The sequence below is a fragment of the Hippocampus guttulatus genome, chromosome 11 (assembly GCF_054856545.1).
Source record: "Hippocampus guttulatus isolate MCC_2025c chromosome 11, RoL_Hgut_1.0, whole genome shotgun sequence".
Classification (NCBI taxonomy): Eukaryota; Metazoa; Chordata; class Actinopteri; order Syngnathiformes; family Syngnathidae; genus Hippocampus; species Hippocampus guttulatus.
In genome coordinates, this window is record NC_141271.1 from 7,075,051 (window position 1) to 7,089,682 (window position 14,632).

At 41.6% G+C, this 14,632-nt stretch overlaps 1 protein-coding gene across 1 annotated transcript in view; it reads right to left on the bottom strand.

Annotated features, from left to right (window-relative positions):
* Window positions 1-14,632, bottom strand: part of vwa8 (von Willebrand factor A domain containing 8) — a 56,780-nt gene that overhangs the window by 34,430 nt on the left and 7,718 nt on the right. Inside the window, exons 5-21 of the mRNA XM_086123932.1 lie at window positions 14,032-14,199; window positions 12,871-13,035; window positions 12,747-12,796; window positions 11,002-11,110; window positions 10,581-10,685; window positions 10,310-10,438; window positions 8,999-9,133; window positions 8,846-8,923; window positions 8,323-8,483; window positions 8,135-8,248; window positions 6,526-6,724; window positions 5,530-5,607; window positions 5,341-5,456; window positions 5,133-5,230; window positions 3,400-3,506; window positions 2,916-2,987; window positions 1,759-1,835 (exon numbers count right to left, since the gene is read on the bottom strand). Of these exons, the coding sequence (XP_085980058.1) occupies window positions 1,759-1,835; window positions 2,916-2,987; window positions 3,400-3,506; window positions 5,133-5,230; window positions 5,341-5,456; window positions 5,530-5,607; window positions 6,526-6,724; window positions 8,135-8,248; window positions 8,323-8,483; window positions 8,846-8,923; window positions 8,999-9,133; window positions 10,310-10,438; window positions 10,581-10,685; window positions 11,002-11,110; window positions 12,747-12,796; window positions 12,871-13,035; window positions 14,032-14,199 (1,961 nt within the window). The remainder of the gene's footprint in view (window positions 1-1,758; window positions 1,836-2,915; window positions 2,988-3,399; window positions 3,507-5,132; window positions 5,231-5,340; window positions 5,457-5,529; window positions 5,608-6,525; window positions 6,725-8,134; window positions 8,249-8,322; window positions 8,484-8,845; window positions 8,924-8,998; window positions 9,134-10,309; window positions 10,439-10,580; window positions 10,686-11,001; window positions 11,111-12,746; window positions 12,797-12,870; window positions 13,036-14,031; window positions 14,200-14,632) is intronic.

Genomic DNA, 14,632 nt, shown 5'->3' on the forward strand with positions numbered 1-14,632 from the left:
AAGTAAACTGTGACAAAACAAATTTGGCAAAATGTAAAACTGAACAATGTTTATGTTTAGGAAAGCTACTAGCAGACAATTTCCACTTGACTGCAGAAGTGAGTAAGATGAGACAAGTCATTGCTGACCGCACCAAATTCTGGTCTGGTTGCATTGTTTACACATGCAAGAAAACAAATAGTTAACAAAAAATCAAATGAACACACCCGCTTACTAACCAACAGGTACAAAACAAACAACTGGATTATGGAGTAGAAAAGTAACAAAGGAAAAAGATTTACGTCTTCAACAGTCAAGGATAATGAGATGAGGTCATCTAAAACTAGACGTCCCTGGGGGTGTGTTGTCATGTCTGTGCCAAGTCACATTTTCAGCATGCTGACGTCTCACGCATATGTACTCTAATGTTGAGTTTGTGACAATTACCCTTCTCTGTACCGCTTATCCTCAAATTAGTTTTAGAAAAACGGTTTGGGATTATTCGATGCAATCACATTTCTTTTTACATCATTAATTTCAACAAGTGTGGGCACTTCCTCTCTAGATCATAAAGATGGCTAGGACTGCATTTGAGTCCATCAGATCACCAAACTAAAAATATGACATCAAATTACAATCTCAATCATCTTTAATCCCAGTGGACATTCCAAAATTACCCGAGTTGCCCCAACCCCAACCCCCGCACTTCCCACTCATCCATGATGCACGCTCTTAGAGTTGACCCGGAAGCCGTCCTACTTTCTTTCTTGGGCGGCTTTTGCTTTTCTGAGCCACATCTCTGAAGACTATCTGTCTCCAAAAACCATGCACACACACACACGCATCTTCCTGCCTCCCTCCCCTGCTGCTTTGATCTAATATTAGCTGCTTCAGTGAGTGGGACTAATCGGGTCATCATGTCCGTCCACAAAGCTGTCCGTTTTTGACTTTGACAAGACTTTGACCGCAGCTGAACATAAAAAAAACAGCCACAAACCGACGAATGCATCAACACTGTTGATGTTCTGTTTAAATCTACTCGGTGATCTTATGGGAAACAACACACACACACACACACATACCGTATGTGTGTGTGTGTGTGTGTATATATATATATATATATATATATATATATATATATATATAAATAAAAGTACAAGTGTGGTAGATTAAATGGAATGCACCATCAAGAGCTTTGAAAAATGCTTCCTCTTCTCTCAGGCAGAAGTCCTTGTCAAAAAAAAAAAAAAAACCGCTGCAAAAGCCGGGGTGACAAACCAGGACCTGCCCATGGCATAAACATTCTATGCGGTTGTTTAGGGCCACAACCGCAAGAGGGGGCCCACATCAATTCCTGTGTTGCAATGCGTGCTCCGCTGCATGGACTGTTTATGCCACGGGCCGGCCTGAAGTGAACCGACTACAGCGTATTCTACAAATACAGGACGACTCATGTCCTTGTCAAACCACACAACGTTTTTTGTCATTCACGACGGTTGCGCTGTCAGACTACCGGACAAATATCGTTCTGTATCTTGGGCAAGATGTCACACTACAAGTCCGGCAACAACCAAACCCTGCCCTGTGCTTAATGCATGTGGTGGTACTCACTATGTCACCACCATACAATTAATGAACACACACCACTCTTGATTATTTAAGGTTATATGAGGAAACATTACATTTCAGAAAGAACGAGAAATGCAATACCACCATGACATTGCGCGATTGCTAAGAAAAAAAATTAAAAATGTGGTTTTTGTTGTTGTTACGACTGACCTGTGCAGTTGTAGGTATTCTCTGGGTCGGTTCAGAAGGTGCAGGAACCTGTCCACTATTTTGTTTTTTCCGACACCCTATGGATGAAAATAGGACAACAAAATAAAATGTGTTGTTTTAGTAACAATGTTCGATAAGAGTGTGAGATGAGTCTATTCCCTTCAATGCAGAGAAAGGCTAGCATCTCTCACTTTTGACGGTAACAGTTTGTGACGGGGGGGCTCCTCTCCACTCTGGGACTCTCACTGGCTAACCACAGTGACCTCCCAGTCAGACATCCTGCAAGGAGCTCTGACAGCCGCTAATGTCTTGGCTTGGGACAGATTCCCCAACTGACTGCCGCATGTTATTATTGCAACAACACAGACCACCATATTTTGGCTGCCATGTCCACTTCTTTCCTGTAACTCGACCCACTAAAGCTAAACTGACAGGACGAAGCCTCCTAAAGGAAGTGCTCGACGCTAAAGATTTCCTAAAGGGTCAAAAGAGTTTTGCAAGTCTTGTGTTATGCCAAACTGCCTGCTACACAACTGACAAAAATTGCTGCAAGAATAAATATAAGTAGCTTCTAAATCGGAGCCTAATATTGCACATTTGGCATCCTGTTATTTGATTTGTGATATTCTATGGGCAAATGTTGAAAAGATGAACGAGTGATATCTTCTGTGATTAAGAGTGGGCAAAAATTCCCATAAAGTAGGATTGTACTGTGGTTACACAGTATGTTGGACACCTCACCCGCAATAGATATGACTGATTGATTACCAATAGTTAAATTACACGATCAATTGGACATATGTTGTGGATGTCTTTAAGCCAGGGCTCGAGACTGCCCTTGTGGCATTTTGCCCTTAACATTTAAGACAGTTATTTTTTTCATCTTCTCATGCTTGTGTGACAAGTAAATTTGCGAAATTAAAATATTTTTATGACCCCTAGTAAAAAAAAAAGTATGGAGCCTTGCTTTAAGCAAGGTAGGCCAAATAGATCCAACTATGTCGTCAACCAGTAATAACCCATTTTTCTGTCTAGACAGGTTGCAACAGAGAGTACACAAAGTAAAGTTTAGAGTGCAACAATCTCAAATTGAAACATTTTTTTTCTGTTAAAATGGAAATTAAACAATAATTTTGTTCATCAGTGACAAAGCTTGCCTGGTTGCCGACCAAGAGTAAGTGCTCTCCTAATAGAAAGTCTTTTAACATGTCCTCCATCACCATCACGTGCTGCAGAGACACAAATCACAATTACATTAAAAAAAAAAACTTGGTCATAAGAAGTGCTCACAATACAGTGTTATAAAAATTATATATCGCTTTGTTATGTTGTTGTCCTTCAGGACAAGACAGGAAGAAAACAGGTCATTGGAGGAAAAAAAAGTAGGACATCTGCACCTGGCCCTCAGACATGACGTCAACAACATTCACTCTAAATAACATTCTCAAAATGGCATGAAATAATGCACAACACGGACAGAGAGAGCAAGCGTTTCTAAGAGAGGAACCTAGGCCAAAGGACACATCAATAGAGCTTGCTCCTTCTTAGAACTGTCACATCAGTGACTTCAGTCGTTCACCTAAATTGCAATCAATCAATAGCAATGATTATGTCAGTGCGGGTGGTGACAGAGGGGATTACCTGGGGATTATTATAGAAGAGCACATCTGGAACTTTCATTTTCTCGTTGGGTTTGTAAACGGGAGCAGAAACTTTCCCGATAGTGAGCACGCCCTCTTTGACCATACCTGAAGAAAAAAACAGAAATCACCCCAATAATTTCAACAGCTCAGGGTGGCATGTAGTGACTGAAGGTCTGTATTCAACGTGGAACACATTCCAGACTGATTTTTTGGGACACATATGATAATATACAGTTGAACCGTAGTTATTCAGATTTAGAAAACTTTATTTATCCCCGTGGGGCAATTAGAATTGTGCAAGAGCGGCTTATTGTCTCAAGCAGTTATAGATGAAAGAGGAGAGGATCAAAGTGTCGTATCACCAGTGGATCAGAGACGTCATGCTGAAAATGTGCACACGTCTGCTACAAGCTAAGTTTTGAAAGCAAACACGAAGCTGTAGCGTCCATTGACGAAAAAGAGATTGGCTCACATCTTCTGTCCTATGTAAATCCACTTCAATTCCAAGCCGCGACTCCCAGTTCCACATCCGCATCGAAAAGTGGTGAAGATTGCACGACTGTGTGTGTCCTATGTGTTGTGTTGTGTTATTTTGACTTCAAAATGGCGCCGCGTGAGTGGCTGCCTTTCCAGCAGCTCCTATATTTTGTTGTTCTACTTCCTTTCATAACTTTGCTGCTGTGAATCGGGAATTTCTCCATTGCGAGACTAATAAAGGTTTTCCTATCCTTATTACAGAGACAGTCAGAGCAAAGGAAAAACATAGGATGAGAGCGGGGCTGTAGGCTTATGAACAAAGATGTGTTCCTACGGCAACACTAAGCAAGGTTAGGCAAAAGCGTCTGCACATTCCATGTGAGTGAATGGGGGGGAAAAAAAGGCTGCCAGCACATTTTGCACCACCTTGCACACTTACACCAGGGGAACTGGTATTAAGATTTCATATGTAAAAAGCCTCTTCTTTCCCCGAATGTTCCGTGAGGGTAAGTGGGTCAGATAGTGGCTGAATGGATGTTCTGTATTAATACAACAAGTTTTGGCAATGATGAAATCATGACAATTAGTTGATAAATGATCCAGTTGTGACTTAAATTCAATGGCAAAGCATTTATTTTGATGGGAATGTTGTCCCTTCCAACATATCCGCCACAGAGGTGCGCTGGTTAACCGGGCTGCTACAGACTGCTGGCGTATCTAGTATTCATATCGGTCAGTGGAACCTCTGAAGCCAAAGCCCTTAAGACCTCTGCCTTAACTTGAGCCAGGAAAAACCCTGTGTGTTTGCGTGTAAATGTGTGTGTGTACGAAATGTATTCATTTTTCCCCCCAAATTTAATTCAACGGGCGTGAATTAAATGAGGTGCCTATACCCAGCAAAAAGTGGGAGTTAGCTGTTTTACACAATGTCCCAATTTTCTTGGAATTCGGTTTTGTAGACAACCATTCACACTCGCATTCAAACCTACGGACAATTTTAAGTCATCCATTAACGTACCATGCATGCTTTTAGAATGTATGAGTACCCAGAGAAAAAGCACGCAGGCATGTGAAGAACATGCAAACTCCAAACAGGAAGGTCAGAGCCTTGATTTGAACCCACGACCTCAGAACTGTGAAGCAGCTGTGCTAGCCAGTCATAACCCCGTGCCACAACAAAGACCCGGAAATTGAATTCAGTTCGACATAGAAAGGAAGATGTAAGTCTTGTGTATGCAAGTGACTGGGACGCACAAGTAAAGTCACGTGTGTTGTCAGCATCCGGAGTCTCTTGTATGGAGCAGTTGGCGAGGCTTTTCTGAAGCAAGCCGCGGGCCAAACTGGGAAGAAACCTAAAAACACACAGTGCTACAGTGTTAAGGGGCGTCCTCCCTATTACAGCCCTTTTTCGATCGGAGCCGAAGTGCACAAAACGTGAAGGTGCATACAACCCTGAGCACACCTTGAGAGGCAAGCCTTGTTGACAGCATGGGCGATGCTCTCCTCGGGGTAGCGAGAGAGTCGGCGACAGATCCGCAGCAGCTGTCTGGTGGAGAGGGAGGAGGCCAGAGACTGTGCCTGGTGACACATGCAAATAAATGAAGGCAAATCACATTGGCACACACGTGCGCACACACACAGGCACACTTACTGTGGGGTCAGTAGTCTGTCGTAGAGTGTGCGTGAGCTGCAGGAGCTGTTCGGCAGCCTCCTTTGGAACATTAGGAGACTGCAAAGTGAAATGAAAACAAGAGCAAGTGTATTGAGATAAAATTAATGGGAGCCTTGATCAGCCTATTTTTCTTTTTTTCCCCGATATGGGGCTTTCGAATTTTTCCTTGCCTGCTTGCGGAGTTTAGATCAGGGGATGTTGCTAATGTCTGTCAATTTGGGGCTCGTGAAGACTCTTTTTGTGACTTAAGCTCTATTCAAATAAACTTGACTTGATAATTTCCACACTGATCTGACATTAGCTACTGCTAAAACTTTAGATTGTATGACTAGTCTCGAAAAATCTATACCTTTGCTATATATGGTGCCGACTTGCTATAAAATCTATACCTTTGCTATATATGGTGATGACTTGCTATATGTGGTGTCGGAAGTGAACACATTAAATGTTACCTTGGTTTTCTTGTGTCAGAAATCCTAAAAATCAATACAGTTCTGAGTTAAACCGGGTACTCTTCACTGAAAGTTTGAGGGAATACTTTTAAATAATTAGGAAAAGCAGAAAAATGACAAGAAATTTGTGATGGTTAAAACTTTAGACTGTACTACGACGATCAATTTAGTCAGTTATCATTCAAAATCAAAAGTGTGTGCTTGAAAACAGGACAATAAGCCCTGAAAATATCTAAATAGCTACCTTGAGATACCGGGGGATGAATATACATGTCATGTATATTCATCCCCCGGTGACATGACAAGAAATCAATGGATTTGTTTGGGATAAGTGCTGCTTGTAAGGAGCTAAATGGGAAGATGTGGTGTGCTGGATGTTATCTTAAATTGCATGTAAAAAAATTAAAATGAAGTCAACAGTTATTTCTTCAGTAAGAGTTCTAATCCTAGAAAGTTGAATGAAATATTTCAAAGTCAAAATCTTTACCAGAGGACAAATTCTTGGCCACTGAGAGTATCTCACCAGTCCTTGCAAGAGGTTGACCTCCTCGGCTCGGGCCAGCGGCCTGACGGTGTGGTACAAGAACATGGTGAGCAATTCGGGACCCAACCACTGTTGACCTTTAGTGCTGCTGCTGCCACTGGTGCTTGCACCGGCGCCCACAAGTGGAGGCTCAGCCAGGGCCAGCACTCGGAACGACGTGTGGATGGCAAAGATTGACCTGAAAAGACAGATACCAATGAGACACTGTCGGCTGTGCTGGGATAGAGTGTGTGTGTGAGTGTATGTGAGCAGGTGTGTGTGTGTGTGTGTAAGTGTATGTTTGCATGCGTGTGTAGGTTGGTCACAACCAATCTATGTCATGAGGAAGAGCATGGTTTTTGACAGTTGGCTGTGTAAGCCTCTGATTCAAGAGGACAGAGAGGACCATGACTGTAACCCCATCGAGACACCCACACATCACTGGACTATATTTAAACTGGTGGAGGCAGAGTGTATTAAGAGGGCACTGGGTATCGTCACGGTAAAGACAGTCTGAAGCTAACAGTTATTGCTTGACTGCAACCTGCACTGCATGGCAGCATGCGTCCAAATACCGGTATGTGAAAACGTTTCTGTAGCTGGCAAGGATGTTTCGTGCAAATTGTTGAAAACAACTTGCTGTTGTTACTTTGGTGTACTTTTCAAACAGAGAAGAAATATAATTTTGCATGTTGTGACAAGAGCACCGCAAAACAGAAAACAAGTTTTCCAACAAAGCAGGAATACTTTTTGCTCTTAAAAATAAAACATTCGTCACTGCTAACTTATCAGAAATACTATGTTTAAAAGAACAATAAAAGAAGTCACCTTGGTCATGCATCGGTCAATATAGTAGGAGCGATTAATATTCTTTCATCAGAAAGAACATTTTTATGCATCAAATTAAATCGGTTTGTGTAAACAGTTATAAAGTTTTACATTTTGTTCACTCGTAACAAATGTCAAAAGTACTGAAAAGTAAATAACAAGGTACACACCAAACCGTGATGGGGTTTTTTTCTGCATACCGTGACACCACTACTATTTATGAGACTTTAACAATTCATTTCAGATGGATCGCTTGCATTAAAAAGACTTTTCTTATTTTGCACGTAACTTGTCAGTGCCCTAATTCTTGGCACAATACAGACTAAGGCAAGAGATGAGGAAAAAAAGGAATTTAGGTCAGTCAAGTGTCTCACAGGTCCACTTCTTCCATACCTAAAGCTATTGCTTTCTAACGGTCTCTCACCGGCTCACCACTTAAAAAGGATACAATCCGCAGTGCATGATTAAGTCATCTAAAAATGCAGCTCAAAATCCGATTTCCATCATTTCATTTGTGCGCATGTAACTGAGTGGCCAGTTGGCAAGAAAAGCTCGCTTTTTGTTGTGAACATTCCCATACATGTCCATTTGAAAATATTGCATCAAATATATTTATTCGATTATAAAGTCTATTAGCGGGTGTTTAAGTGGTAGGATGACAAGCTCCACCCTTTGTGCTGTAAAACACACGCAGAAACACATACGTAGACTTTTCTTTTTCTATAACGTCATAATTTCCTGCTGTAAGGGACTATGCAGACACATTTTTGAATGAGTATACCTCTCTTTGAGGTGCGCGTCTGTAAAGTTGTTTTCCTCCTTCAGTGCCTGGTATCTATCCCACCTCAGCAGCCTGGTGCCATCATAAAGATCCAACTCCCGGTCATGAAGTAACCTGCAGCATGTAACACTGGTGAACTTTGGCTTCTCTACAACAATACTGAAATGTGTGAGAAATGATGGTCTTACCTGGAAAGGACAGCCAGTGTTCCCAGGTTGACCCTGTGTATACCATCCAGCAGCAGCAGCTTGCCCTCAATGGCAGCAGTGACCAGCGGTGACGGACGCCACGCCGTGTCGCCGTTGGGGAGCGTGAACCTTTGCTGGAGGAGGTCCCTGGCTGTCATATCCTGTCACAGGCACAATGAAATCATTAAAAAACAAACATTAAAATGTAAGGTGAAAATGGCATACTATATACAAAGGAAGTTTTTTTTAAAAGCATAGAAAGAACACTGTGAGAGAGACTGATTTAGTGGCCAGAGTTCATCGTCATTCCTTCATTTTATATACCACCTGTCACTATTGAAGTTGTGGGTGCGCTGGAGTCTATCCCAACTGACTTCTACCATGCATGCTTCACAAAAATAATGTGCCTTTTCACCCGGTGTGTCTCATATATGATTTTCTTCTTCAATAGAACTGCTCACTAATATTGCATCTATTAATATGCTGTGCCTAACGGTAGCTGTTGTCATATTTATTTTTTTACCTGGTAGAGCATGACAGGCTCAATGCTATAACCCAGCATCTCAGCAAACTCTTTAGCAATCACCGATTTGCCACAACCCTGAAACATACAGAACAAGATTACATTGAAGCAATAGTTCACCATAAACTGCATTTGTGTATGTGTGTGTAGGACCTTGGTTCCTATGAGACACATGTCCTTCACCATATGAGACTGCATCATGTCGGCAATCAGATGAGAGTGGCTGGGGGTGCTGATGAAGTCGTTGCAACTGTTGGGTGGCCGGGGCTCCTTGGTGCCTGCAGGGACCTGATTGTTCATTTGATTTGGACACAACAAATACAGAATAATGTGTTAATATTATTTTTACTACAGTGGCATGATATCAATATAAATAAAACATATTTTATGATTATCATCAACAATCAAAAAAACATTATTTAAAGTCACTGGCAGCTGGTAGAGATTGTATCTGAAAAAATAATTGAGCAAAGTAATTAGTGACAAATATTTCAATACATCAATATTCTCTTTGTTTTTCTGAAATATCAAATATAATTTCATGTAAAATACATTTTGCACTTCCCTATTAGCTTTTTGTGCAGGAGTGCATATCGACAATCGAATATGGATTGTACCTACAGTATGTATTTCATACAACATTGGACCAAAATGCAAAAACTAGTGAGATGCATAAAGTAGCTCTCGAAAAATGTAGACGTTTACATTGACAAAAATGAAGCCATGAGAGAAGCATTGAATATGTTAAAAGTTTGTAACTGACAAGTGTTTGCACATTTGTGCTATACTCTGCTTGTTGGCACATTTTGAGTACTGTATATGAATGTTTGTTTTATTTACAACCTCCTGACTATTTCCCAGCTGTGAGGCGAATAAAGATCTTAATTACAGAGCTAAATAAAAATAATCTAAATAATGGAAACCAGTTTGATTATGAAGCATGCAGTCTTACAATGCAACCACAACAGTTAAGAAAAATGTAAATGTACTGGCAGATTATTTTAGTGTCTGCATTACATTTATATTACATTTTTCATTTATATCATTTTTTTCTATAGTTTTAACTGGGGATCTGTACTGAAAACGGCACTTTTTTTTAATGGCATGGATCGATTTGGTCGGTACGGTCTTTCTAAGTTGAGTCTGTGCGAGAGTGGAAGCGTTGCTGATTATCTGCGAAGCACTTGAACATGGCAGTGCACGCACACCAGCGTAACGATGTCTCCCAGTCATGCAGGATTTCACTCATACTAAAAATACATTTCCAGGTTTGGAAGTGAGCTGAACTTGTACTTCCTAGCATGCTTTGGTTGAGTGTGGGGGCGTAGAACAGCTGACAAGTGCATTGACGATGGAGGTCCTCCTTTCCCACATGCGAGGGCATTACAGTAAGTAAGTATATTGTAAAAACCCATTAAAATGTAAAAAAAATAAAAATAAAAATAATAAAAACAAGGTGTCTACCTGAATTCTAACATCTTTATCTGCAACGCGCAAGGTGACATCTGCATAGTCCTCCGAGCCTGCTGTTTTGGACACACTGATAACGGCGTTGCTCGATGTCTTGCTGCGGCCATCCAGAAGCTCAAATTTCTGTGTAAAAAACATAAAATCTGCATGAGTCATTCAGGCATTTGTCTGACAACTCACCAGTTGCAGAGAATGGTAGGCAAACAAGCCGTTACATACTGTAGACCACTGACAGAAAGCTAGAAAGCCAAAGACGGTATCCTACACTGAGCACCGTCTCCACAGCGCTGTAGCCGTCCTTGCCCAACATGCTATGGTAGGGGTAAAGTCTCTGGACCAGCTGCTGCGACGACATCATGGGGAAAACATTCTATGAAAACACAGGACAGGATTCATTAGACCAGCGCTCAACAAGTCCGGTCCTTGAGTGCCCCTAAGCTGTATGTTTTAGACATTTCCCTCCTCCAACACACCTAATTCAAATGGTCAACTCATCAGCAAACTCTGCTGAATCTTGATAATAATCCTTATCATAATATTTGAATCAGGTGAGTTGGAGGAGGAAGGCATGCAGGACCGGGGCCCTCATGTACCGGACTTGGTGACCCTTGCATGAAAACATCTGATCTGAATACAAAGCCGTTTTATCAGAGAGGAGGAGAGCAGAGGTTTAAACGGTTCTTTACCAGTACATTAACGCCATTAAGGAGGTTATCCACAGGAAAGTCAGGAAGGCCCAGGTTGGCTGATTCCTGGGAGCACAGTGTGGAAGCAAGTGACAGAAGCTGGGACACCCTGACACAAGGACAAACTGTGTGAGGAGGGTTCAATTACAGTATGGGTGTGTTTATGGGCGTATGTATAGAAAAAGAAAGTAAAAAATTAAGAACAGTAGTATATAGTTTATATACAACACGCACGCACTGTTATAATGTACACGCGTGAGGGAGGGGGAGGGTTGAGAGAAATCCGGACGTTTGTCTGCGTAGCAGTGCGCAGCTGTTTGAGGAGGAATTGAATGCACAACAAAGAATCATGATTTGAATTTGAAGGGGTACTCAAAAAAGAGGTACCGGGTTCAATTCCAGCTCCAGCCTCCCTGTGTGGAGTTTGCATGTTTTCCCCGGGCCTGCGTGGGGTTTCTCCGGGTACTCCGGTTTCCTCCCACATTCCAAAAACATGCATGGCAGGCCGATTGAACACTCTAAATCAGGGATGTAAAACTCATTTTTGTTGTGGGCCAGATTTTAGTTACCGTTTCCGTTGGCGGGCTGTTATCACTGAAACCATATGTCAATAATAACGGTTTCTTCAACTACTGTTTCAATTACTGTCAAGAGGTTTTTGGTAACAAGAAAATGCTTACAATATGGCTCTTATTTATTATTACATTACATATGAGACACTTCAAATTTTGGTTGAGATTTTAGCAAGCATCATGGAAGTTGACATGTTTGATTTGCTATCGCGGGCCGCATAAAGTGATGTGACGGGCCAGATCTGGCCCCCGGGCCTTGAGTTTGATACACCGCTCCACATTGTCCCTAGGTGTGAGTGTGAGCATGGATGGTTGTTCGTCTCAATGTGCCCTGCGATTGGCTGGCAACCGGTTCAGGGTGTCCCCCGCCTACTGCCCGAAGACAGCTGGGATAGACTCTAGCATGACCCGCGACCCTTGTGAGGATAAAGCGGAGCAGAAAATAGATGGATAGAAGGAGCGGTACTAAAACTCCTTACCACACTTTTGCTCCACTCTTCACTAATATCGAAAACAGTCTGATAGGGCCTTGTCTGGATGACTACTGGGCTTGCAAGCAGGGAGAGGGTTGGGTGTGGTCTGCTAAACAGTACTACCTAACCTAAGCTATGACCTAAATTATTTCTACAGTATGTTAAATAAACTAACCCAGTGGTTCTCAACCTGGGTTCAATCGAACCCAGGGGTTTGGTAAATCGGTCTCAGGGGTTCGACGGAGCCTCTGTCGTGGAAGTTAAGACACACTCGACTCAACATGTCAATTAGTTATGACACGCCCGCTGCAGATGATCACATTACATCGCTTGTCCAATCAGTGCTGTGGGAAATTTAGTTGAATTCATATGCATCATGGAACATAATGGGACTCAGCGTCCTATCTGCATGATATGTCATGCCAAGTTGAGCAACTCAAAACTGATGGAACACTTTATCAAGTATCAAGTACAACTTTATTGTCAAATGTTTCACTGATTGTTATGTTTCACTAATGAAGGGTTCGGTGAATGTGCATATGAATTGGTTGGGTTCGGTACCTCCAACAAGGTTAAGAACCACTGAACTAACCACATGCTATGATAAATCACTCACTGAAAATCTATGTAAAAATATTCGCAAACGCTACAATTTCAATTCCACTTCACTACGGAGGCATGTATGAGACTGGCAATTCACCTCTCTGCCGCAATGTTCGGTCCTGCCGCATATAACAGCTCCAACTGGTCCTGAAGATAAATAAAGTTTTGTTGTAGCTACCGTATCGTTTCTTTTCGTGTTAAATGACAGTGGATGACCGTACCTTAAACGGGAGATAATAGATGTCTCTGGCCTGGAAGCGAGATCGGAGGGGAGGATCCAGTGGGTTACCTTTGTATTTGGGCACAGGCAGACCAAGGGCGATGACCCGAAAGTCCTCGCTAACGCGGACGATCTTCCAGCTATCAAGCTCCTCTTTTGTGTGCTCCTACAGGTCGGAAAAGAAACACACAAAAATTGTAAATGTTAAAAAAAAAAAGAAATATACCAACAAAACAAGGTCTTTGAAATTGACCTTGTGCCAGTGAGTTTCTTGTGCGTATGCATCCACTAATCGATATGCGTACTGTATCGCTTTCTATTCTGGTATGATACTGCAAATACAGTGTCTCAAATGAAGTATCAAACGTATTGATGTTTAAGTTTGAGAATCGATCTTAGTGGTATCAGCGTCATTGACAGCTCAAACAGATCGATTCCTGCGCCTCTCAAGCAGACGTAATGGGAGTCTTTGAAATAACACTCCATTTTGAGAAGTTTGAGTAGAGATAGACCTATATTTGTTTTTTTCTTTTTTGGGGGAGAGGGGGGCATGTTGATACTGATTATTAGTTGTCAAGGAGGCCGCTAACCAATGTTTGGAGCCAATATTCCTTTCCAGTAAAGGAAAATATTGGTATCAAAATTTCTGAAAATACAAACTCTAACCCATCACTTGTCTCACAATATACCGTTTATTAAACAACTTTTCTGATTTGATAAATGTTTTTTTTTAATCTTATCACAAGACATTTGTTTTTAAATTCCCACAAAAAAAAAGTTCAGGGAGCCCCATGGTTCATTAGCAAGTCTGAAAAAGTTAAATGAAAACTTAAACAAGTAAATAGCTCCCTACAATTTTAGACAGTAAAATTTTTCAGAAATGTCAAAATAACTGAAATGTTAAATTATTATTGTCTTAAGTTCAAATTAAAGAGAGCGGACTTGGGGTCAACAAGTATCTCTCTCAGGGTTAACTGAAAAATTAAATAAATACTTCATTGAAGTTGACAGAGTTGCATTTGATCTCTTAACAACCGTCAGATTTCATTAAAAAGTCTTGTGCCGATATTTGTCAAAATACAGAAAGTACAGTAATGTACAAAAACAGAATATACAATCACAACAACGGTTTTTAAAGTGAACTTCATGTTGGTGTTCTGACCTCCAGCAGCTTGTCATAGCGCTCGGCTGCCATGAGGAAGCGCCCGTCCTCCAGCTGCATCTCTCTGTTCTCCAGCAGGTTGTTGAGGACGGGAAGAACGTTCCTTTCGGCCTTCTCCAGACCCTCCAGGAGAAGAACTCGCCCTTGAGTGGCTGCCCTGACGGCGCACTGAGAAGAAAAGAACGAAGAGTATGCCATTCTCCTATGGTGACTACAAATGAGACAAACATCCAACTACAATAAATCCTGTTGATATATTATTGCGCTCACAAAACCAAAGTTTTATTTTTAGAAGGAATATTTTTTTTGCCACTAAATGTAGTATGCAGGACAATTCATAGTTTACATTGCGCGCGCGTGTGTGTGTGTGTGTGTGTCGGTGTGTGAGTGTACAGTATATGCACATGTTCAGTTGAAAAAACCCAAAAGCTTATCTTGACGTCAGCAGGCAGGAAACTTAAGCAGTCTAGGGAGACCACAGAGCCAGCGCGCATGTAATTAGGTGTGCGTGTAATGTGCATACGGGACGTTGTGTGGGAAGTGCAGCCACAAAAACGACTATAGCGAGGTCAGGATGTTCTAAATTTAACTGCGAGCCCAT